Source organism: Neolamprologus multifasciatus, chromosome 12, assembly GCF_963576455.1.
Source record: "Neolamprologus multifasciatus chromosome 12, fNeoMul1.2, whole genome shotgun sequence".
NCBI lineage: Eukaryota > Metazoa > Chordata > Actinopteri > Cichliformes > Cichlidae > Neolamprologus > Neolamprologus multifasciatus.
In genome coordinates this window covers 29,489,154-29,514,835 of record NC_140450.1, presented here as the reverse complement: position 1 = coordinate 29,514,835, position 25,682 = coordinate 29,489,154, and the positions used below count along the sequence as shown (strand labels likewise).

Sequence of the window (25,682 nt, the reverse complement as noted above, 5' to 3'; positions counted from 1 at the left end):
CGCCGTGGCGCCACGGCCTCACCGTATTGTGAAAACTCAAAAGCTCCGCAATTTAACATGGCCCAGGTGTGTAGTTGGCACTGTCCAAAGATGAAGTTTATACGACCAAATCCCGAGGAGGAGTTCGCGAAAGTACAAGGCATGGAAATGGTAAAATCAGAGCCAAAATGTGACATTCAATCCAAAATGGCGGACTTCCTGTTAGGTTTAGGACATTGCCATAATAGACTTTTTTGTTCGACTCTGAACGGTAGATATGTGTACCGACTTTCAAACATGTAGGTCATACCCATAATGGGGGCTCGCGTTTTTCATTTTTCTAGGTGGCGCTACTGAGGCAATTTTCCCTGGCCATGTCTGAGAACATTAAAATACGTAAATTTTCACCAGACCTGACGCGTGTGCAAAATTTCATGAGTTTTTGAGCATGTTTAGGCCCTCAAAAGGCCGATTCATTTGCCGAAATAATAATAATAATAATAATAATTAAAGCTGCAAGCAGCGTTATGAGGGCCCTCGCACCCCCAGCGCGTCGAGGCACGCCCAACACCTAAAACCAGCACGTCCGATCTCATGTCACATTGATGGAATTCATGCATTTAACAACCAGCTAACATTTCATCTCATTCAATTATGATTATAGTTGTCCCACTAGGTGGCGCCATAACCATTATTGACAAAGTGCATAACAAACATTTCCGAGGTCGAGTCTCATCATGCCTGCGACCTTTGGGAGAGATTGGACTTTGTGTTTTTGAGTGACAGCAGATTACTGCTTTTTGGCGAGTGATTGACATTCACGTGCCGCCATGACCACCCCGTTTCCCTGAACGTAAAAAGCTTCGCAATTTAACATCACAAAGGTCTTTAGATTCCACACACTGGAGAATGGTTCAATATGATGAAATCCCTTGGAGGAGTTCGTCAAAGTATGAGGCCTGGAAGGAGGGGGAAATGTTGCCAAAATTACACATTGATTTTAAAATGGCTGACTTCCTGTTGGATTTGGGATATTGCTCCAAGAGACTTTTTTGTACATCTTGATATCTTCCATAAGCTTACCAGGTTTCAGACTCATAGATTAAACACAGAGCAGGGGCTGTTGTTTTGAAATATTGTAGGGGGCGCTGTGGAGCCATTTCGCGCTATTCAATGAAAATGATCACATAACCTCAAAGCCTTCATCACATTGGAGGTGTGTGCCAAATTTCAAGCCTCTATAAACTTTCCAAGCCCCTCAAAAGCCACTTCATCTTTCAATGTGAACTGCGCTGCCACCAGGGTGCGCCGTTCAGTTTAAAGTCACAATTTTCTCATTGAAGCATCATGAAGGACTGATGGTGATATTCACCGCTTTTGAGGTTGCCACGATGAACCTGTTAAAATCAGTACAACAAAGTGTAAGACATGACATTCCATGTTGCCACTAGGTGGCGCTCTGCGTATTCCTGACAATGGGCACATCAATCTGTTCAGGGCGGGTCTGACATCATGCCTGTAAAGTCTGGTACTGATGAGACTGGATTTCATTGAGTTATACTAATTTGTTTCTTCATGGCGAGACATCAAAGTTCGCCATGCTTTCGGGGTCACACCCTTTCGCGAAAACTCACAGTTTTCACTGTAACCCAAGACCAACTCCTTAAGGCTTTCCTGGAGAAATTTGAGGCTGCAGATGTCACCCATCACAATACTGTACCCCAAAGTGTAAAACATGACATTTCCTGTTCCCACTAGGTGGCGCTCACCCTTATGTCAAATATGGCAGTTGAAATATGTTCAGAAGTGGAGCCTTATCATATGTGTGCTCTTTGGTCCAGATCGGACAATGTATGACAGAATGAGAGGCAATAAGATTTTCATGGCGAGTAATCGAAATTCGCCGTGACATCACCCCCTCACCGTATCACGAAAACTCAAAAGCTCCGCAATTTAACATGGCCCAGGTGTGTAGTTGACACTGACCAAAGATGAAGCTTATACAACCAAATTCCAAGGAGGAGTTCGAAAAAGTTCGAGGCATGGAAATGGCAAAATTAGAGCCAAAATGTCACCTTCACCTCCAAATGGCGGACTTCCTGTTGGGTTTGCGTCAATGGTCCCACAGCCTTTTTGTTCGTCTTGGCATGGTACACATGTGTGCCAAATTTCATACATGTAGCTAAAACGATGTGGTCGTAGGGCTGCATTCAAGAAGGCATAGGTGGCGCTCTAGAGCCATTTCCATGTGCTCATATGTAAAACCATTAAAATACCAAATTTTTCACCAGACCTGCCACGTGTGCAAAATTTCGTGAGTTTTTGAGCATGTTTAAGCCCTCAAAAAGGCAATTCATTTCGGTGAAAAATAATAATAATAATAATAATTAAAGCTGCAAGCAGCGATATGAGGGCCCTCGCACCCCGGCACGTCGAGCTACGCCCAACACCTACAACCAGCACGTCCGATCTGATGTCACATTGATGGAATTCATGCATTTAACCACCAGCTAACAATTCACTCATTCAATCATGATTATAGTCGTCCCACTAGGTGGCACTATGACAATTATTAACAAATGGAATAACAAACATTTCCGAGCTCGAGTCTCATCATGCCTGCGACCTTTGGGAGCGATTGGATATTGTGTTTTTGAGTGACAGCAGATTACTGCTTTTTGGCGAGTGATTGAAACTCTACATGGCGCCATGAACACCCCGTTTCCCTGAAGGCAAAAAGCTTCGCAATTTAACATCACAAAGGTCTTTAGATTCCACACACAGGAAATCGCATCAATCTGATGAAATCCCTTGGAGGAGTTCGTCAAAGTACGGTGCCTGAAAAGAGGGGAAAATGTCGCCAAAATTACACATTAATTTTAAAATGGCTGACTTCCTGTTGGATTTGGGATGTTACTCCAAGAGACTTTTTTGTACATTTTCATATCTCCTATCAGCTTACCAGGTTTCAGACTCATACATAAAACACAGAGCAGGGGCTGGTGATTTGAAATTTTGTAGGGGGCGCTGTGGAGCCATTTTGCCCTATTAGAGGAAAGTGATCATATAAGAATAAAGCCTTCATTGAATTGAGGCAGTAGGCCAAATTTCAAGACTTTTTAAACTTTCCAAGCCCCTCAAAAGCCACTTCATTTTTCATGGTGAACCGCGTTGTCACTAGGGTGCGCCGTTCAGTTTAAAGTCACAATTTTCTCACTGAAGCAATATGAGGGACTGACGGTGATATTCACTGCTTTTGAGGTGTCCACGATGAACCTGTTAAAATCAGTACAACAAAGTGTAAGACATGACATTTCATGTTCGCACTAGGTGGCGCTCTGCATAGTCCTGACAATGGGCACATCAATCTGTTCAGGGCAGGTCTGACATCATACCTGTAAAGTCTGGTACTGATCAGACTGGATTTCATGGAGTTATACTAATTTGTTTCTTCATGGCGAGACATCAAAGTTCGCCATGCTTTCGGGGTCACACCCTTTCGCGAAAAGTCACAGTTTTCACTTTAACCCAAGACCAACTCCTTAAGGCTTTCCTGGAGAAATTTGAGGCTGCAGATGTCACCCATCACAATACTGTACCCCAAAGTGTAAAACATGACATTTCCTGTTCCCACTAGGTGGCGCTGTCCTTGATGTCAAATTTGGCAGTGGAAATATGTTCAGGGCTGGAGCCTTATCATATGTGTGCTCTTTGGTCCACATCGGACAATGTATGACAGAATGAGAGGCAATAAGATTTTCATGGCGAGTCATCGAAATTCGCCGTGGCGCCACGGCCTCACCGTATTGTGAAAACTCAAAAGCTCCGCAATTTAACATGGCCCAGGTGTGTAGTTGGCACTGTCCAAAGATGAAGTTTATACGACCAAATCCCGAGGAGGAGTTCGCGAAAGTACAAGGCATGGAAATGGTAAAATCAGAGCCAAAATGTGACATTCAATCCAAAATGGCGGACTTCCTGTTAGGTTTAGGACATTGCCATAATAGACTTTTTTGTTCGACTCTGAACGGTAGATATGTGTACCGACTTTCAAACATGTAGGTCATACCCATAATGGGGGCTCGCGTTTTTCATTTTTCTAGGTGGCGCTACTGAGGCAATTTTCCCTGGCCATGTCTGAGAACATTAAAATACGTAAATTTTCACCAGACCTGACGCGTGTGCAAAATTTCATGAGTTTTTGAGCATGTTTAGGCCCTCAAAAGGCCGATTCATTTGCCGAAATAATAATAATAATAATAATTAAAGCTGCAAGCAGCGTTATGAGGGCCCTCGCACCCCGGCGCCTCGAGCCACGCCCAACACCTACAACCAGCACATCCGATCTGAAGTCACGTTGATCCCTTGGAGGAGTTCGTCAAAGTACGGTGCCTGAAAAGAGGGTAAAATGTTGCCAAAAGTACACATTAATTTTAAAATGGCTTACTTTCTGTTGGATTTGGGATATTGCTCCAAGAGACTTTTTTGTACATCTTGATAACTTCCATAAACTTACCAGGTTTCAGACTCATAGATAAAACACAGAGCAGGGGCTGATGTTTTGAAATTTTGTAGGGGGCGCTGTGGAGCCGTTTTGCGCTATTCAATGAAATTGATCAGATAACAACAAAGCGTTGATGACGTTGGAGGTGTGGGCCAAATTTCAAGACTTTATAAACTTTTCAAGCCCCTCAAAAGCCACTTCATTTTTCATGGTGAACCGCATTGCCACTAGGGTGCGCCGTTCAGTTTAAAGTCACAATTTTCTCCCTGAAGCATCATGACGGACTGACGGTGATATTCACTGCTTTTGAGGTGTCCACGATGAACTTGTGAAAATCAGTACAACAAAGTGTAAGATATGACATTTCCTGTTGCCACTAGGTGGCGCTCTTTGTATTCCTGACAATGGGGACATCAATCTGTTCAGGGCGGGTCTGACATCATGCCTGTAAAGTCTGGTACTGATCAGACTGGATTTCATTGAGTTATACTAATTTGTTTCTTCATGGCGAGACATCAAAGTTCGCCATGCTTTCGGGGTCACACCCTTTTGCGAAAACTCACAGTTTTCACTATAACCCAAGACCAACTCCTTAAAGCTTTCCTGGAGAAATTTGAGGCTGCAGATGTCACCCATCACAATACTGTACCCCAAAGTGTAAAACATGACATTTCCTGTTCCCACTAGGTGGCGCTGTCCTGGATGTCAAATATGGCAGTTGAAATATGTTCAGGGTTGGAGTCTTATCATATGTGTGCTCTTTGGTCCAGATCGGACAATGTATTAGAGAATGAGAGGCAATAAGATTTTCATGGCGAGTCATGGAAATTCGCCGTGGCGCCACGGCCTCACTGTATTGTGAAAACTCAAAAGCTCCGCAATTTAACATGGCCCAGGTGTGTAGTTGAAACTGACCAAAGATGAAGTTTATACAACCAAATCCCAAGGAGGAGTTCGCGAAAGTACAAGGCATGGAAATGGCAAAATCAGAGCCAAAATGTGACATTCAATCCAAAATGGCGGACTTCCTGTTGGGTTTAGGACATTGCCATAATAGACTTTTTTGTTCGACTCTGAACGTTAGATATGTGTACCGACTTTCAAACATGTAGGTCATACCCATACCGGGGGCTCGCGTTTTTCATTTTTCTAGGTGGCGCTACTGAGGCAATTTTCCCTGGCTATGTCTGAGAAAATTAAAATACGTAAATTTTCACCAGACCTGACGCGTGTGCAAAATTTCATGAGTTTTTGAGCATGTTTAGGCCCTCAAAAGGCCGATTCATTTGCCGAAATAATAATAATAATAATAATAATAATAATAATAAACAGAGCAGATACAATAGGGCCTTCGCACTGTCAGTGCTCGGGCCCTAATAATAAACAGAGCAGATACAATAGGGCCTTCGCACTCTCAGTGCTCGGGCCCTAATAAATGAAGCAGCCCTCAATGGTCATTGCCAAGAATCACATTTCATAAACCCTGGAACTCACTGATGTTGAAACTGGTTTTAAATGGAATGAAATGCATTCACAGGTCAGGCCCCAAAAAGCCTCTGCAGTCACATCTGCATAAACTGAAGTGCAGCAGGCTTCCTCAAAGCCAGAGAGGAATACATAAACACGAGAGAGATGCCACTGTAAATATTTCTGGAGATGCAGACTGAGCACAGGCTGTGCCTCTGTGTTGTTTACTGTCCAGCTGTCTGAAACACAAAGCTAAATATATGTTTGCTGTAATCCATCTATACCTCAGAGAACAAATTTGTGGAATGAGATGCGTTTTTCCGCTAGTCTTATAAAAGTCACAATGAAAACAACACTTTTCTTTTCTATGAGAAGATAAAAAAGGAAAGAAAAAAAAACAGACACACACACAACAATCTGCGCAATGTGCATGCAAGGATTCACATTTCACCTCCACGTTTGCTTAATGGCATGTGGCAACTTTTACAGAAAGGTAGGCAGAATCTATGGCCCTCCCAGAGCTCCATAAAATAAACAAATAAACAAATAAAAATTAAGTAAAATTAAATTAAATGTAAATAAAGTTTCCTTTAGTTTTAAATAACACAAAATGGACCAGATTAAAATGTCCCGCCCTGTCACCCTTATATCAATTGAGGATGTTTCAGTTTGAACTGGTTTTAAACACTTTATATTCTGTTTAATCTACAATAAAGTATCATATTCTATAAAATTATGGGTTTCTAGTGGCTGAGGACCAGACCAGCTTTTAATCTGCTCCAGAGGTCCTATATCTTTATTTAAAATGGTTAATAAACATATTTTTAAGCTTGTATTAGCAAAACAGCTCCTTAAACTTTGTACATTGGTCAACCGAACTGATTAACCAAGAATCTGAAAGTGTTAGTGGAGCCTGTACTTAGTCAAATTATCTGTTTTATTAAAAAAAAGACATGGCCATCTCCCCATCATTAAAGCTTTCATTGCTAGCATCCTAAACAAGTTATTAAAAGTTATTAAAAGCAAGAGAAAGCACTCTTATAGTGATAAATGAGACAGCTTGTTTACTTTCTAAATAAAGCTAGCTCTGTTTTCATACTAGGTGCAGCTCATAACTGATATCAGTAGAGTAAAAGTGGAGCCAGCAGCAGCTTGTCTAGCACGCTAGTCTCTAGGGATGGGTATCGTTTAGGTTTTATCTGATACCGGTGCCAAACCGGTACTTTTGAAACGGTGCCGGTGCTTAAACGGTGCTCGAACCGGTGCTTAAAGAATAGAGAACACAAAATTGGTCCAAAAACCTCTCATGTTCAGCTGTTTTTTTGTAAAAAGATAACAATGTTAGCCTTTTCTGCAGCTATAGGGCATATATGGTATCACTCTGGGCTGGAAGCAGTGCTTAAACAATGGAAAAAACACAAACTTTGTCCAAAAACCTCTCATGTTTAGCTGTTTTCCACTTTTTCTTTGGTCATTTTAGCCTTTTTGGCCAGGGTGAAGGGAGTATCTGCCATCAAACAAGAAGACAGCCGCATGTAGCTATGATGGTGTTTGCTAGTTCACCTTACATGCATTAATGTAATAACGTGGTTAGCCTAGTCAACGTAAATTACACACGAACAACATTAAGCTACTCACGCAGAGAAGAACGGCTGCTGCTATCATCATCCTCATCATTTCTGCTACACCGGCAGGGCTAGGGGCCAGGACTCTACTCTTCAGCTTTTTGGGGGATGTTGCTAACTCTGGGTCCGATAACAGGCACCACACCTGCAGTAGATGCGCTCGGTGTGAGGTCTCGCAGCAAGCTATCAAATACGGCGCATTTTTCGGCTTTTAAAAAAAACGCTAAGCGTCGCCAGGTGTTTCATCGGATTTCAGGTGTTACCTCCTTTCCACAGTATCAGCTTAAAGCACTTGTTGCAGGCTGCTGAGTTTGCATCTTTTGCTGTGAAGTACAGCCAGACTTTTGACCGCTCCGCCTTGGGCGTTTTTAATCTGTAGCTCTGCTCTAAAAGAACGTACGTACCTGGACCCGCCTACTATCCCCGGAAACGTAAAATGATTGGCTAGAATTCAAAGTGTATTACATCTCAGGAAAAAAAAGCACCGAAATAAAGCACCGAAATAAAGCACCGAAATGTGCGCTGCTTTTCGGTCTGGTTACTACCGTTTATGTCAGAACCGACACCGGTACCCATCCCTACTAGTCTCCCATCAAAGATCAGAGGTTTATCTGCAGTGTGCATCCCCAAACAACCGATTGCTCTGCTTGACAAGCTTCATTCATTTTTAATGGGAAATGGACACACCCATGACAGTGTTTACCCCATATGGATTTCATTATAAAGCTAAATTAATTCTGCTTCCAGAGACAATAGGCAACTGCAGCCACAAGATGGCAGTGATGTAAAGGATGGATGCAAGCAGGAAAGCTTTATGAGAGAGCTCTGTTTGAGATAAAACAAGAAAGAACACTTTACTTTAGTATGTTTTAATTGATATCTATTTTTAGATTTCACTAGACAAGTACTGCTTGCTTTGCTTGCCCTGACGTAATGCCACTGACTTAGCTTGCTATCTTGGTATACACGGCTAGAGACATTGCAATAAACTTACTATCACTTGAAAAGGCAGCTGTGCTCCTACATCCACCCCACATCCCCAGCGACATGCCGTCATAGCTGCCATTCAACACCAGAATGCCCCTACACTGGTGAGTCACCAGATAATAAAGCTGGGCCCTGGCTGTGTGGCAGAGTGGGGCTCCCAGCTGGCTGTGTTTTACACGCTGAGGCCCATGTGATTCCTCTTAGTGAGTGGAAAAGCTGAGTCTGATTTTTTTTTTTTTTTTTATGTGACTTGAGACATCTAGAGCTCTACAGCTGGGCTCTCTGAACAATCACAACCTTGACATTTAGTCTTGTAAACTTAAGGCAGTCGTTTAGATGGATCTGCTTCTGTAATGCAACTTTACAAATTAAAGTGTTTTTACAGTGAGCATGATCACATATGTGATTAAAAAAACATTTTCTGCCTCTAGAGGGAGCTATGTAAAGTCTGATAAAAGTTCTCAAGCAATTGCACTTAAGTCAGAATCCGCTGGAGCAGAATTTGAAAAAACATGAAGTTATTTGAGGTCTGAAAAAAATGTGTTGTGGAGTTTAAGTAAGCTTAGCAGATCTCTGAAGCCTGAAGAAAGCTGAATATTCTTCTGCCTAAAGCTTTGTTGCTTTTTTTTTTTTTTCCAGTGGTCGTTCACGGTATTGAAAGCTCGTTCCACAAATACCACTAGATAAAAGAGACTTTTTGGCCCATATTAACAAGATACTATCACACAGTTGCAGATTTAACAGCCACAAATCCATGATATAAATCTTGAGTTCTACCAAATCCCAAAGGTGCTCTACTGGATTGACATTTGGTATTTGGTGCCTGTGGCCATTTGAGAACAATGAACCCATTGTCATTTTCAAGAAGCATGCTTGAGAGGATTTGAGCTTCACAACATGGTGCATTATCATGGTGGAAGTAGTCTTCAGAAGAGGGTACACTGTAGTCATAAAGGAATGGACGTGGTCACCAACAATACTCAGGTAGGCTGTGGTGTTTAAATGATGCTTTGTTGGTACTAAGGAGTCCAAAGTGTGCCAAAAAAATATCACCATCACAGCAGCCTGAACCACTGACACAAGGCAGGATGGATCCATGCTTTCATATTGTTTATGACAGATTCTGACCTTACCATCTGAATTTCACAGCAAAAATCGAAATATTAGCCTCAGTTTCCTGTTCTTAGCTGTTATGAGCAGCACCCAGTGTGATTTCCGTTGCTATAGCACATGTGCATTCAGAGATGCTCTTCTGCATACCATGGTTGTAATGACTAGTTATTGGAGTCACTGTTGACTTCTTATCAGCTTGAAGCAGTCAGGCGTCTAACCTTACATTAACAAGGCATTTTCACTGCCATTCACTGGATATTTTCTCTGGATATTTTGGGGCTCTCTGGTTGTGTGGAAAAATCCCAGTAGATCAGCTTCAACTTCTGGAATACTTAGACTTGCCACGTTCAGAGTCCATTAAATCACCTTTTTTCCTTACTTTGCTGCTCAGTTTAAACTTCAGAAGTTTGCCCTGACCATGTCTACATGCCTAAATACACTGAGTTGCTGCCATGTGATTGGCCTATTAGACATCAGCATTAACAACAATTTAACAGGTGTATCTAATAATGTAATAATGGGGCTGGTGAGTGTAATTTGCCAAAAAAACATTGCCACACCTCTGTTTGACATAACAACAGTCATAGTAACTTTAACAAAGTCTGTAGTCAGAAGGAGCACATATGACAAGCTCACAGACTCAGAAAGTATTTTTTTTTATCAACACCACTAAATCCTTCTATTTGTTTTTGGAAAGAAACAAGGAAAACTCGACTGAACGGGTCAGTAAGACAGAAGCGGAGTTAGTTCTGGTTTGCAGTTTGCTCATAACATTGGAATGCACTGTTATGAGGCCTGCACGGTGAGCAGAAAGATAACATTCTGCTTGTGGAGGCAATTAGCTCTGAGCCCATTAGCAGGCCCAAAAGCAATGCTCAGCTGGGCTTTTAAAGGTTCCAGTCAAACTGCTATGAAAGTTTTAAGTCTGACACCTAACAAATACCAGTGAACTTTCCTCAACGCGCTTTCACTGCAGGCTATTCAGAAAGGATTATTAATAGGACAGATAGTGGTTGAGAGCTGCTGGCTTTTAGTCCACAGCAGGTGTTTTCCAACCAAATTTATTTTTTTAGAGATGAGTTTGATGTACAGCAGCTCCATATGTTATACTGCTAATGCTATTCTATCATGGAAGAGCTTTATTAATTGGTAAAGCTGTGATATTCTGAAAGAAATAACACAGGATCTCAGATTGAGGTTGACCTATTTGTTTGGACAAGAACAAATGTTGGATCCAGTATTTTTTGTACACTTTAAAAAGGCTTCTAAGGCTTAAATGGTGTTCATCACAAGATAACAACAAACACAGCAGATCCTAGCTAACAAACATCTTTTGAGAAGGCACTGAGAACCGATGTAATGAAATACAAAAGTTGGATAGAACTATTGGGCCTTGTAAGTTTACCTCCACATGGTTGGGCAGAGTGTTGAGAAATTTAAATCCCGGGATCCTCTTGTCGCTGCATACCACTCCTACATCTTCGCTGTGCTTGCAGTCTGAAATGCCGATCCCGTTGGACTGACACTGTGCCAAAGTCTTTTCTTTGCCAGTACAGTGGACATTATCGAACCAGATGGGTCCTGATGAGACAAAATAGATATTAATCCTTGCTTCTGTGGGAAGGACTTTTATTTTCAAATAACAAATATTTTTTATTATTTGTTATACAGTCTTTAATTACTATAGTAGTACATAACTGAAAAAATAATGCCAACAAGGTTATATCAATAACATGTTCATCCAGACATGCCATCTGAATATATGTTAAATATGTTAAATATGTTATATATGTTGAATATATGTTAAATATGTTTCCACACTGATGAGAAGTAAAATCCTGCTGTACCTTCTCCTTTCCCATATTTAGAAGATGGCAACCATGAGACAGCTTCCACGTAGCCCAGCTCCCTGCACACCACCTGGGCAGCATGGATGTTGAAGTCATCATCACAGACGGTGCCCCACTGGTTGTTGTAGAAAACCTCTACTCGGCCCTCATTGTGTTTCCTCTTTTGCCCTGCAAGTCGGAGCTGAATCCTGGGCGTGTCTGGATCCAGCTGCGGGGCCGTGTACTCTTCCTGTTCTGGATATGGGTAGCCTGGGGGGTAGCCGAGGTGCTCATACTGTGCAACTGACAGCTTTAATAGCACCAATAGAACAGCAGTGCGAGCATATAGGTTCTGGATGACCCGCATTTTGGTTGGAGCTAATGAAAAGCCAAAAAGAGAAGAAAAAATTGCAATGATATTTGTAGTCCTTTTACAGTCTGAGAATCACAAAGGTCCACAGAGAAACTTTTTGTGAATCAACTAACAAACAATGATGCTGCATTGCATTATGGGAATTAGGGACTACTAGGGACTAAATGTCAGGCTGTTAATCGCAGACCTGCCTCTTCAAACAGCGTCCCTAAACCCGCACTTCAATATTTTTATGCTGAAAGTAGATTAAATAACTGTGTGACGTTAAAGGGGTCTCTCATTATGACAACCCCAAAAAGAATAATCACAAAACTCTGCACTTCTCTTCAGTACCGTGAAGCCTTTAAACAGGTTTCCACTCTTGTTTCTGTTAAGAGATTTACTGTTTAGTTATACTCTCATAGATCTGATCAGGCCCGTAAGCAGAAGTAAAATATTTAGTTCACGAGGCGGTGGAGACTAAATACAGAGCTAAAAGGTGCGCAAATACTGGACTTATCTCAAAATACAATCTAGTGTTGGTTCAGCTCTGTTAGCAGTTTAAGAAAAGGAAAAAAGGAAAAGGAAAAAAAGTGCATGTCCGCACGTTATAAGATCATGGTACTGTATGTTGACTCTATTTTTTCTCAATCATAACGACATCTGCATTAAAACGTTTAAAAAATAAGTGACCAAAACTGACTTCTTTTATTTCTATCTGACTTACTGGACTTATATTGAGTAAAACATTTCCCGGGATCGCCCACTAGTTTTCTGTGAGTGAAGAAAAGCTGGCCTCCAGGGAAAATCCTGTCCTTTTGTTGGAAAAAACATCTGTTAGAAAACATATGATCCATCAACTGTGCAGACCTTCAACTCTCCTCACTGTAACGTGGCAGCAGTTACACAAGCTAGAATCAACACACATCACACATGAACAGATGGAATGAAGCCCACAGACTTGGCGTCTGCTTACAATGTGTGAGTCTAAACCGCTATGATGACAAAAAAAAATCGTGGTCAGTGTGCACGGACACGGTAAAGTTCAGGTAAGGCGAACACAGCAGGCTTTTTCCCCCCAGCTGATCATTTGCCCACTTCTTCTTCTATTTCAACCTCCAGAAACAAGTCTTAGCTGTTTATTTCTGAGTGAAGCTGCAGGCACTCTGTGGCTTCTGATCAAACGGACCAATAGATCAGAAATTTTCTTGCTCGCCTTTGTTAAAACAAAATGTCAAGAACTTCAGTGAAGTGGACACCCTGATATCTGAAACCTTTTTTTTATCGTCTTCTGCAGATAGGTGTATGAGTCTAGTCTGCTGTTAGAGGAGATCTGTGCATTGGCAGCAAAGGTCAAAATGTCAGTTTATAAGAATGTCAGCCAGTCTTCTCATGTTCTTTGCTAAACCGCTGAGGAGTGCTTCCCTGCAAGTAGACACTCAGCAGTGGATTTTTAGCATGAATTTTTCTTCAAAGTAATATGTTAGACACATATGTTCACTCCAATTTTAGATGCATCTTCATCATTTAATCTGACGGACTTTTTTCGTGCCAGAAAGGCCAGAAAAGAGTCTTGTAAAGTTTTTAGAGGCTGCGGTGACAACTTGAATTCCGGAAAACTAACTCACTTTTTTAGCTATATTACATAAAGTTCCAATGTGATGCTCAAAGTCACACAATAGTAATGGCTTCAATAATAATATTTCAGTACTTTGAGACCTCGAAAACGACTCTTAATTCACTGAATTTAAGCGTAAGCAAAACTTTCAAGGCAAGCTTCCTGTCTCAATAACAATGGCTAGTTACATTCTTGAAGTGAGCTGCAAGCTCTGGCTGAACTTACTTTTCTTCTCTCCGTTGAAGACCGTCCCTCCTGAAGTTGCAGCAACGGGCAACAGCACGGTGCGTAAAAACCAAGCCTGAAGTCAGCTGTTTTTCTTCTTCTGCCGCTGCTGCTGCAGCTCTCTAACTTTCACCCCCTCCAATGCAAAAATGAGCCGGCCTCAATAGCGGTACCGCCCACTGACGCCCACCTTTACCATGAGATCAGCAAAGATGGACCGGGACGTGAAAAACTGCACATCCGACTAGCACTGACATTGAGCTCACAGTGGATGAGAGCGTGTGGAGAACTGTTTTCAATTATGGTGGAGGGGGAGGGGGGGGGGGCATGAAAGAAAGCATAAAGTGGCTGCACAGCTCAGTGTACAGTGTAGAGACGTGTGATCCCAACCAGTGTGTCTGTGTGGGGGTAGGCGTTGCTTGTATGGGACAACACATCACAATAACTGAAATTTAAATTTAAAAAAAAAACAGCACCTTTCATGTTTGACATCAATCAAGCCAAGGACAAATCTACTTTATTTTATTTGAATCATATTTTTCCAGCTTAAAGTATTCTATACTCAGGAGGTTAGGACCTCCAGGACCTTCTGCTTCTGGCTGCTTCCCAATCCACTTCAGGCAGTCAGTCCACCTGGTGGGCAAGACTGGAGGATGAGGCCTCAGAGTATAAATGAACATACTTCTCAGAACACACTTCTATATTGTGAATACTTTCTGATTGCTCCTGGGATGTTTTATAATAAGTTGGATGCTGGATGTCTGATTTCCATGAGCTACAAGCCATAATCACCAAACTGAAACAAAAATAGATATTATACCAGTTACTCTGGGACAGCTGGAGAGGCCTTTAACCCATCAGGATGACAAGAATGTGATTCTTCTTTCAAAGAGTAAGAGGATAAGCACTGCCAGAGCCCTCTATGGGCTAGACACCAGCACCCTGACTGCCGTTAGCTATGTTGGTGAAATCCTTGGTCCCATTGTCAGACCCTGTGCTGGTGTAATCCTCATGTGACGAGAGCATGCAAGATTTCCGATTTCCTGGAGGATGAATGAACTGATACCACTGAATGTAGGCCACCCGCACCTGACCTAATACAGTAGACCGCCGCTGTCAGGTGTCAGGCATGCACACAAACACACTACTAAGTAGCATTTTGAGTTGCTACAATGAAAGTTTGGTAAAATGGACTATCCTGCTACATCAGTTTCTGATTTTCTTTGAATTCAGTCCTCTGTGGATTGATCATTTTAAATCCAATTAAAAAATGTTTGTTTCATTCCTAACACATTACCCAGTCTGCATTAGCACTGATCACGTTTTGTCTGTAGCTCAGGAGGTAGAGCAGGTCACCTACTGATCGGAAGGTTGGTGGTTCGATCCCTGGCTCCTCCAGTCTGCATATCAAGTATCCTTGGGCAAGATACTAACCCCAAGTTTCTCTCTGATACATCCATCAGAGTGTGAATGTAGTTAGAAAGGACCAAGTATAGAGAAAGTGAATGTGGCATGTTGTATAAAGCGCTTTGAGTACTCTGGAATAGTAGAAAAGCACTATATAAGAATCAGACCATTTACTTTTTCAAAGAGTTTGTTTGTCCAAATATGTCATCAAAGGCAACACATTCATTTTCACATGAATATACTTTGTCACACAAGGCAGCACGGTGGCATAGTGGTTAGCACTGTTGCCGCACAGCAAGAAGGTCCTGAGTTCAATTCCACCATCAGGCCGGGGTCTTTCTGTGTGGAGTTTGCATGTTCTCCCCGTGTTTGCATGGGTTCCCTCCGGGTACTCCGGCTTCCACCGTCCAAAGACATGCAGCTTGTGGGGATAGGTTAATTGGATTATCCAAATTGCCACTAGGTGTGAATGTGCGAGTGAATGTGAGTGCAAATGTGAGTGCGTTGGCCCTGCGACAGACTGGCGACCTGTCCAGGGTGTACCCTGCCTCTCGCCCTATGACAGCTGGGATAGGTTCCAGCGCCCCCTGCGACCCTGAAAAGGATAAGCGGAAGCGAATGGATGGATGGATGGATACTTTGTCACATGTAGAACACACAAAATAAATGAAACATTATATTTCTTCCTTTTTGTCACACAGTGGGCTTGCAAGTAGACCACAGATTAGAGCTTGTGTGCTACAGCCAACCAATCAAACTGTACTGTGCTCCTCTCCCCGGTACTCCCTTTTGTTCTGTCCTGCTGAGCATAACATTGGTAGACATGAAAGTGTTTGTCCTAAAGAAGAACCTGATCACCGTCTGTTTCCAGGATTCTTTTCACACAACATAAACCAGAGTGCTCATTAGTGACTCTGCAGTGCTGCTTTGACAGCAAACAGAGGAAAAAAACCTCTATGTGAAATGTCCTGAAGTCTCTTAACTCATAAGACTTCTTTCAGATGAAAGACAAGGGACTCTAAGCTTTGCCTTACTCGTGTGACATGTCTAGCACTTGCCATGCCTTTGATAATTCAGGTTTCATGCCATTTGTAGCTTTCAGTGTAAGATGTGTCACTTGATGATCATGTGTTCTACTGCTTTCACTCTCAGCTGCTGATGCATTAGAGTAGACTGGCACATCAGGCAGTAACTGATCCTGATCAGTGTGACATGAACTGCATTTCCTCTTCTTTCGTGTTTGTGTTTGTGAGTTGTCATGGAGCTCGTGATAATCCTTGCCTGTCACAAATTTTGTCAAGGTTAACATGTGATATCTGACGACCAGCAATTCATTTTTGCTCTCTGTCGGGGACGTGAGCCTGAGACCTTGACATCACACAGCATTTATGCAATCTATATGAGTCCAAGGGTAACATCCTGGCCTTTCTATTGATTCAACGATTGTTAGGGATGGGCAAGCAGAGCACACAACCTTTCTTTTTGATTGCAGCTTCTACAAGTGATACTTTTTTGCAGCTGTTATGATTCTATTGCTAGAACTGTCTTTATCAACTCAGTTTTAACCAAACTGAAATTGAGCTGAAATATTTCATTTACGTTGTATCAAACATGAAAATAGGAGAGTCATCCCCACAGCCACCAAACAGGGGGTCCTCTGATTACATCACACAGAAAACAGGCAACCAGATTTAGACTGCACGAACCAGAGGGCAGGGTCTCATTTCTGAATTCATGCTGTGAACATCTTTGATCTCAGCATGACTCTAATAACCTAGGCTACAGATTTATTGTTTGCTAGGTATAGAAAATTTAATAAGTGGAGACAGATTCTTGAAGATTAGGCAGTCTATCAAGGTAACAAATCATCTTGATGTCGCTGATAAGGAGGAAAAGGATGAAGCCCTCTGGAAAAGTGAGTACTGTCATAAACAGAATGCAACCAGGCTACCTCAGGCTGCCGAGAGCATGGGAGTCCCTTCAACAGCCTGTCTGGCAGTTGAGAAACCAAATTCCACATCTTGAGAGCATTAGATTACACAATACCTCTTATCCATAATGGACTTTGGTGTCATTTTGCCCCTGCTCAGGCTTCTCTGGCCTGTCACCTTCCTGCTGTCTGGGCCTTCTTCACCTAGTGATAGCGTTAAGTGTGACTTGCTAATGTCATGGGGGGGGGGGGGGGGTGACCTAATGCCCCAGTTTTAGGCAAGTGTTAGGTGTGTAGAATGGAGTTTTTTTTTTAAACGCTTAAAAAGTTATTTGTTAATGTTCAGCTTGTCACATACAACGCTAGGTCAGGACACTCAGGCATTACATTTGGTAAATGGCCTGTATTTGTATAGCGCTTTTACTAGTCCCCCCCTAGGGACCCCAAAGCGCTTTACACACCCAGTCATCCACCCATTCACACGCACATTCACACACTGGTGGAGACAAGCTACAGTTGTAGCCACAGCTGCCCTGGGGCAGACTTGACAGAAGCGAGGCTGCCATATTGCACCATCGGCCCTTCTGGCCAACACCAGTAGGCAGTAGGTGAAGCGTCTTGCCCAAGGACACAACGACTGAGACTGTCCAAGCCGGGGCTCGAACCGGCAACCTTCCGATTACAAGGTGAACTCCCAACTCTTGAGCCACGATCGCCACATTTCTAGCCCTTTAGCATTGTTTTTAACATGCAGGGTAGACTTCAGTAAATGTCAATGTCTGAAATTTTACCATGAGACTGTGGGTAAACATGCTGGTCTCTGTGGCTGGATACAAAATCAAAGTATCAAACAAATGGTGGAGACTGTGACAAAATGAAGACATTTGCCTTGTAATGTGACATCGTGGAAGGGCGTGAGAGTCTGTTCTCTTCTGGTTGCTAATCTTATGATTGTGCCACCTCACCTAAATCCTTCTGTTATGTAGGCAGTTAAAGCAACTTCCTTTGGGTTTCTCTCTACTTCTGTATTTTATACCTTTGATGAGCAAAGAAGAACTGGGAAAGCAAACTCTGGCCCTTGTTTGTGTTTACGCTCTGTTAACTTGTATGTTGGCTTTGGACCACATTGCATTGTACTCTATAATTTATGGGAACAATAGCATACAGAGAGTCTGAAAAACGATATAAGCTCTATCTCTATTTTGGTGTTTGCATGGGAGTAAACACACACACACGATAAACCTTGTGGAACCTTAATGTTAAACCAAAAGTGTGAACTAAATCAAAAACAGTTTCTGTAGAAACCACAGGGTATGAGAGACAGACAGATTGTTTACCTTCATTATGGTTTTGGGGAAGACTGTAACAGTTTCCATGGTTTCTATTGAAATCCATTAAGCAGATGGCCCCAAATCTGATGGGAGGCATTTTGTCAGATCCATTCATGTGGACTTTAAATCATTTAGATATTTCTCTGCAGCTGTTTGTTCCACATATACAAAATAGAACGATGAGGAATGAAAGCATGAGCTTCAAAATTGCTGAGAGGTTTTGCACCTCACAGCACAAATGAAAATCTAATCCAGAACAAAAGCATGTTGCTACCATTGGCATGGGAGAAAATAAAACACATTTAAATGGGTGATTCTGTTCTTGACATTAGTAAAGCACTACTGAGGGAAGATTCACTTCTAATCTCCACGTATTCATCAGCAAACAAAAAATTTCTCAGGTATCTTTTCCCTACAAAACATACACAACTATCACAAAAACATGAAAAAGCCATAAAGCCACTGGAAAATCTCACATAGGGTATGGCCTACCCTCATGTGGCTGCATTAGCATGACACTATGGCTGTCACTAAAATTGTTGCTAGAGGACACATGGAGATCATCAAGGTTGTTATCAACATCGTCCAGGAACTATGAATATATGTGATATTTCATGTAAATCCATTCAATAGTTGTAGAAATATTTTGGTCTGAATCAAGGTAACTCAAAAAAAATAAAAATACATGACCTCCAGATTCATAGAACAAACTACCAATTAATTTTTTTTAAATTACAATTTTAGTGCCAATATTGTTTTGCATAACCTTGATGCTTCACATGTGTATAGCAGGTATATAGTACATTAATTACAACCAACTTAATATTAAATAAAACAGGTCAATGGTGGATTCAGGGTCCCCATCAGTGCACAACAGAAACTGAATCCAGTCACCAGTTACACTACATTACCACAGCCTTCAATACCCTGAACTAGTGACCGCTTTACTAAGGATGGAAAAGCAGTGGTGAACTACAGAAGCAGTGTAAAAGAGGAAGGTGTCACAGCTTTGATGACAAATACTTTTTATTCTTTGGGCAGAAAGGCAATCTTAAATATAATTTCGAATAAATATTTACAACTAAAAACCAACAGATAGTGCTCACACACTACAGGCAGCTGCTTCAACACTCAGGACAGAGATGTTTTGGCCACTTGTGACAGCTGAACTGATTTTGCAGTAATTCAGGGAGCAGCTCTGAAGTTCCCCTTCATTCATTTTCTTCTTGAAGCAAAGGCTGTGAAATGAAGCAGATAGATTTTTTAAATGACAATGCTTTATTAAATTAAATTCCCTTATCTCCGCCACTACGTGTCAGCCACACTGATATTCTCACCGTGTAGGCCATATCCTCAGGCCTGGAGTCTGGTCTCTGCCATTCTCGGGTGGACAGAATCTTGAGGACAACCAGGCCAAAGGCTACGATCAAAACCCCTAATGAATTTCCCAACAAAGCCTCAGGTGGAAGGGCAGAGTATGGCTGAGTCATATTGATTCCTTTCCTGCGGAAAGACATTTAAAAGGGAAAAAGATTAAATTTTTTTCCCCTTAACAGAATTAATCAAAAGAAATGCAGAAAATTTGCACTCACAGAACAAAGAAGAGTTTCTCGTTGATGCCAGAGATGCAGGCAGCGATGCTGAGCGTCAGTATGCTACCTCCCAACCACACATGCATGGGTTTCAGGCGTTTACGTAAAGATATGGGGGAGCAGGGAAGGAGGAAACCCGCCATACCTGCCACCCACTGCATCCACACAGACAGATAAATCACAGACACACAGGCACAGCAGGAAACAAATTGCTGTACAAATGTATGGCATCTGCCTAAAAACATAAAACAACTCATGTCAAGTTGGGTACCTGCATTGCGAAAAGAGCTGTTGCTGCGATTCCGATCCAGCTGTGTATGGAGTAGAGGTTGGGTGTCTTTTTGGCGTTGTGGAAGTCAAACACAGCACAGAGCCCCACGATCGACAGCACCAGGGCGAGGAGCATCAGTGCCGCATGAAGGAGCTTCCACGGGAGTTTATTCTGACCCCAGGTCAGAGGGATGCGGTACAACACAGCTCCTGCAGTGAAGAGGCAAAACAACTGAAGATGGTCTTAATTAAATGTGGTGGCCACATTAAATTGTGCTGTTGTTTAATAACAGCTAGTGCACCAGATGCATCAACACAGGGGAGGTTCAGGAAGTGCTCGGTGTCATATTCTGTCTTGGCTCAAAACTTGGGTTCCTTATACCAAAACTTTAAAGACCTGGTCACAAAACGAAAAAAAAAAACCCACTTAAGGCTGCCTCCAAAAGTGAGTCAATCCCCACAGGCTCCAGTTGACTCCAGTAGAATTTCTCTGATTTGGACAGTAAAATTCTACATTTGATAAATTCTACATTATTATTGCTCTGTCACTAATTAGCAGGTGTCCTGTGTGATTCACCTGTACATGCTGTGGATATAGCAACCAAGCTTACCTGCATTAAGTGATAGTTAAGCACGCCATGTGTCATGAGTGCAACTTACGCTCACGAGGTGAAAGTGATGCCAACCACATTACCACAGCTCTTAAACGAGGATTCACGACTATTGTTTTTGTCACTTCTGCTTTCCCTACACTGTTAAACCTCTTTTTTAATTTCATTGTCACAACTTTGATTTGATGACCTTCTTGCCAGGTTCCCAGAAGCCAATAAGTCTCTTTGATTTTTGTTCTTTACATTTAAAAAAAGGCAGGAACCTGCCAGAGGAGGTTTGGAACTCAGTTACTGACTAAGCAGAGCTTTGGTGACTTTTATGGGCCTCAGAACTTTACAAACCTGTTCTGTAACAGTTTTTTATTTTTGTTAAACAGACACGTGATAAGTGAAACAGCTATAAGACAAATGACAACAGTCTACAACAGGAAAAACAAGAAAGTCCTTATACTTGAAATGGCTGGATGTGCTTAAACACTGGTAAACACATTTGCCTAACATGTCAGGGAAGAGACTCAAATCATTGGTAGGGTTGCATCAGGAAGGACATTCAGTGTGAAATTAGTGCCAAATCAAACGTGATGTGGCAATACCTTGTGAATAAAGAAAAAAAAAAAGAAAAACCCCCCACAAAGTCTAACCTCAAGGTACCCACAAAAGAAGTGAAATTTCAGGAACTTCCACAGTGGCTTCATTATTTCAGTGCTGTTTGGGAAATTCCCATTTATAATGGGTGAGAAGTTTTTTTGTTGTTGTTGATAATGTTAATATAATTAAATATTTTTTTCAGGTTATCAAAAGAAAAAAAAATGAAATTGCTTCTTACCCAAAGCCATTATAATATAGCGTATTACATCCAACTGACAAAAAAAAAGTACTACTGTTTCCTGCAGCAGTGTAATGGAGCTGTGGCCAAACAGTCACTGCAGACGTTACCTCATGTTACCTCGCTACTGAAATCATGCCTAAAATTATACACTACATCTATACCAAGCCTAGGATGTGTAATTACCCTGATACAGCCTGACTGCTTGGAGGAGGAAGAGAACTGAGAAACAGAAATGAAACTCATGAGCTTTATTTGGAAGGCCACCCACCGTTGCCATACACCACCACCAGACCCGTCACCATCAGGACGGGGTGCCAGTTGAACTGAAGCGACGAGCCGTCCCAAGCAAAACCGCCGCGCCACTTGCTGTTCCAGAGGCACACGCACACCACGCAGGCCACACCCAGGCCGAAGCACAGCAGGTAGAATCCATAGAAGATCACGGTGGGTCTCATCCTGAAGAGACCTGCAGACTAAATTAGCAAAAAGAACTCAATGAGAAGACAATGAGAAGGAAGGGCAGAGAACTGTTTCTGCATTCAGGTAATGCCCAGTTAGCTCTAATTTGGTTATTTGAAGACATAAATTTGTCTTTTTGATCTTCTTTTGAGCTTTGACTTGACTTTTTGATCTTTCTTGATTATTTAAAGATCAAAAAGACAATATTAAACCTGGGCTACTTTTGAATAATCACCATTTACACGACTGCTAAACGACTTTGATTTCAGAAACACAAAGCTCTAAGTCAGCTACCTAGAAAACTTCAGAAACACGCTTCAGTGCGGCAAGCCTTACCTGATCCACAGCTGCAGTGACACTGACAGCACTTCCTACTCTACAGCCGTGAACATTATGTAGGAGTTATTTAACTGTCTCATGACTTCCCCCTGTCAATCTCTGAATGTCACTCACTTCGCGTTTCTGCGGTTCAGCCGAAGTCTCACTTCCACATGCAGCTGTATTGAGGGTACCGAGGGGGAAGCAGTCAGAGGTGGAGCAGCTGGGAGATGAAGGGCCACACTGCTGCATCTGCCACCTGTTTGAACAAGGCGGTTAGAGACAGATCAGATAGAGACGAGCACAAAAAAGTCAGTGTCCTGTCATAAAGAAAGAAGAAAGTGGTGAATTTATGGAGTAAAAGTAATTTTTTGGAGGTGTTAAGTGTCATAAAATGCCAATGGAGACAGGTAGCCGTTTTCTGGGGACACAAAATGAAAAGAGGATATGCAGGTGACAAATTAAGAGGAAAAAAACAACATATATAAAGCAGTATCGAAGGACCTTAGGATTGTGGTTGGTTCTACAACTTACTGCAAGTCTTAATTTTCTTCAGGCATTCAGCGACCCCTCCTGCCCTGTGCGTGGGAGCCCTGCTATATGCTCAGGTACAAATGTTTCATCATAGGAGTAGCTCTGTATTAATATGTAGAGACCCTTGCCCCTGAGTACGACAAGTGGACGCTAACAAAGGCCACCAGAAGCCTTGTAAATGTACATTTCAAAGGCCTAGTTTTTCCTTCAAATTTTCACCTTTCAGTTCCTTATTTACCTCGTACAAGCTCTTGATAAATAGATTCCTGCTTGTCCGCCAACACGTTTTTGTGTATCCCGAATTAACGAGTATCTTTACCACATTCGTGAAAAGTCGTATTTATGCGACAGTACGTCTTGTCTGTTCTCTTTAAGCGAGGCGACGTTAAATAGCATATTTTCCAAATGAAGTCTTGTGTAAGAAGTTACGTATCCCCATTAGCATGCGCAGAGAGTTCGAAACTTGACGCGTTGAAGAAACATTTAGTTGTGTAGTTCGGTTAGCAAATATCTCGTGCCTAAGAAGACAATTCGGACGTAGGAGATTACGTCACCAGTAAACGCAACGTTTATTACAGGTGAATGGCCTTCACTTTAGGAAGAGATACTTACCTGATCCATTTCCGTGTTTCTAACGCACGGCCTTGTGGGAAATGTGGTTTCTTGGCTACCACCCCGTCACTCCTACCCTGTTCACGATCACCAAGTCATTACACAAAAATAATTCCAAGGACTGCGAAGTATTACATTGACCTTCTTCTTATTTTCTTCTTCTCGGACACGCCAGTGTTAAAATAATATTTACAAAAATGTTTATTGATCTTGGTGAAACCCATGAGATAAAAAAAACAAAAACAAATGTGAACACACGTGTCTCTTTTGCTATCCCCATGGGGACATCCCATTGACATAATGCTTTCCCTAGCCACTTACCCTAACCCTAACCATCGAAAATGATTGCCTAATCCCAACCCTTACCCTAACCATAACCCAATTGTAACCCTAAAACCACGTTTTCAGTGTGGCAAATGCTTTTAACCCCGTGGGGACCTGGAGTTTGGTCCCCGGGTTAAAAGCATTTTGGTTCCCACCAGTATAAGTCAGTTTCAGATTTTGGTCCCCACCAAGATAGTAAGAACCCGTACGCACACACACACACACACACACACACACACACACACACACACACACACACACACACACACACACACACACATTAGTAAAACAATTAAAGACCAATAGGACTATAGGAAAAATACTACAATAACAAATAGCCAGTAACTTGGTCTGTGGTTGTATAAAGTTGTGGCTGATGGATTGTTCACTTGCCTTGCAGGATGTGTGAAAATGTGAAAGAAAAAATGGTCCCTGTTGAAGGAGGTCAGCAGCTGCTTCAGAGATCTGCTGCCTGCCAGCTCCACCTGGAGGCAATGTTAGTCAGTATTTTATTTGTTCTCCTATGCAACCGTCTTTTCTATACAACTGAGAGGCCTTCTGTGACAGAGGTAGAATGTACAAAAAGATCATTTGGTAATCTAAGTAACTATGCATGTAATAACACTGATCAAGGTAGTTTAGCTATACATACATTACAAATTCCCATGTAATAATTACACACTGTCTATAGATAGATGAAACTTCCATCTGCAGACAGTCTAAAAAGTCTTTAGAAAAGTTAAGTACAGAATTGCCTTAAACCTGTATTTCTTCTAATGGTCAGAAGAGGGTGATATGCCTGGTTACAAAAGAATCTGGTGGCAAAGAGGTCTATGGGAAAAAGTCACAAACACTACTTCAGAAAACACTTCTCTGATAGGTCTTTGTTCTCAGTTGTTAGTTCAAATCTTATTTAAAATATTTTCCCCATTTTGTACATTGATTCCAGTGCATTGTAATGGAATCAAAAAGGAGGACAAGCAGGATATGATAGAACTTTCAGTAACTTGTAACTGACAAGTCATTACTCTATGACAGTACAGTATGTCTCAGGTTCTCAGTTATAGTTACCCTTTGCCTAGTTTCAAAACACTAAGACAGTGACTGCATGAGATTTAATGCTCAGCTTAAAATTTAACAGGCGATGTCACAGTGGCTATATTCATCTTTTATATACGGTCCATGGTAATAATGTATTTTAGTTTTCATTATTCAACAGTTGTTTTTGTTTGTTTGTTTGCTCTTTGTAAAAGACAAAGCTTTGATGGGATTTATTTTTTTCTTTTAATAATAAATAATGGATAGCATTTATATAGCGCTTTTCAGGGCCCTAAAAGCGCTTTACAATTCCACTATTCATTCACTTTCACATTCACACACTGGTGAAGGCAAGCTACAGTTGTAGCCACAGCTGCCCTGGGGCAGACTGACAGAAGCGACTCTTTGAGCCACGATCGCCCTTTTGGTAAATGGTAAATGGCCTGTATTTGTATAGCGCTTTTCTAGTCCCTAAGGACCCCAAAGCGCTTTACACACTCAGTCATCCACCCATTCACACACTGGTGATGGCAAGCTACATTGTAGCCACAGCCACCCTGGGGCGCACTGACAAAGGCGAGGCTGCCGAACACTGGCGCCACCGGGCCCTCTGACCACCACCAGTAGGCAACGGGTGAAGTGTCTTGCTACGATTGCCCTTTCTTATCATCAGGCGGCCAGGTCACAATTTGCAGATTCATTCCTGCATAACTTTAGACATCATTAAT

The 25,682-nt window shown here is 41.9% G+C and overlaps 2 protein-coding genes across 10 annotated transcripts in view; both read right to left on the bottom strand.

Annotated features, from left to right (window-relative positions):
* The window catches only part of loxl2b (lysyl oxidase-like 2b), a 62,902-nt gene extending 48,765 nt beyond the window's left edge, over positions 1 to 14,137 (bottom strand). For 3 of the 4 annotated variants that reach the window (XR_014877266.1, XR_014877265.1, XM_085180737.1), the window contains exons 1-3: positions 13,700 to 14,136; positions 11,523 to 11,882; positions 11,081 to 11,256 (exon numbers count right to left, since the gene is read on the bottom strand). Coding sequence is in view for 2 of the 4 variants with exons in the window: in XM_085180737.1 (XP_085036863.1) it covers positions 11,081 to 11,256; positions 11,523 to 11,871 (525 nt within the window). In the remaining 2 variants the exon portion in view is untranslated. Of the gene's footprint in view, positions 1 to 11,080; positions 11,257 to 11,522; positions 11,883 to 13,662 lie in introns of all 4 variants that reach the window. The other variant, XM_085180738.1, reaches the window with a different exon arrangement.
* A 5,238-nt stretch (positions 14,138 to 19,375) lies between these two features.
* cyb561a3a (cytochrome b561 family, member A3a) lies at positions 19,376 to 23,693 on the bottom strand. Of its 6 annotated transcripts, none has more exons than XM_085180745.1 (8): positions 23,219 to 23,586; positions 22,981 to 23,130; positions 22,582 to 22,705; positions 21,938 to 22,142; positions 20,231 to 20,439; positions 19,960 to 20,114; positions 19,705 to 19,870; positions 19,376 to 19,605 (listed from the first exon to the last, which is right to left on the bottom strand). In XM_085180745.1, exons 3-8 carry the CDS (start codon positions 22,696 to 22,698, stop codon positions 19,579 to 19,581), a joined length of 879 nt encoding a protein of 292 aa, XP_085036871.1. In that variant the 5' UTR covers positions 22,699 to 22,705; positions 22,981 to 23,130; positions 23,219 to 23,586; the 3' UTR covers positions 19,376 to 19,578. The 6 variants fall into 6 exon arrangements, with proteins under 6 accessions (XP_085036871.1, XP_085036872.1, XP_085036874.1 ...); XM_085180746.1 differs by having other exon boundaries at positions 22,981 to 23,110; XM_085180748.1 differs by lacking the exons at positions 22,981 to 23,130; positions 23,219 to 23,586 and adding an exon at positions 23,593 to 23,693.
* Between the last annotated feature and the right edge of the window lie 1,989 nt (positions 23,694 to 25,682).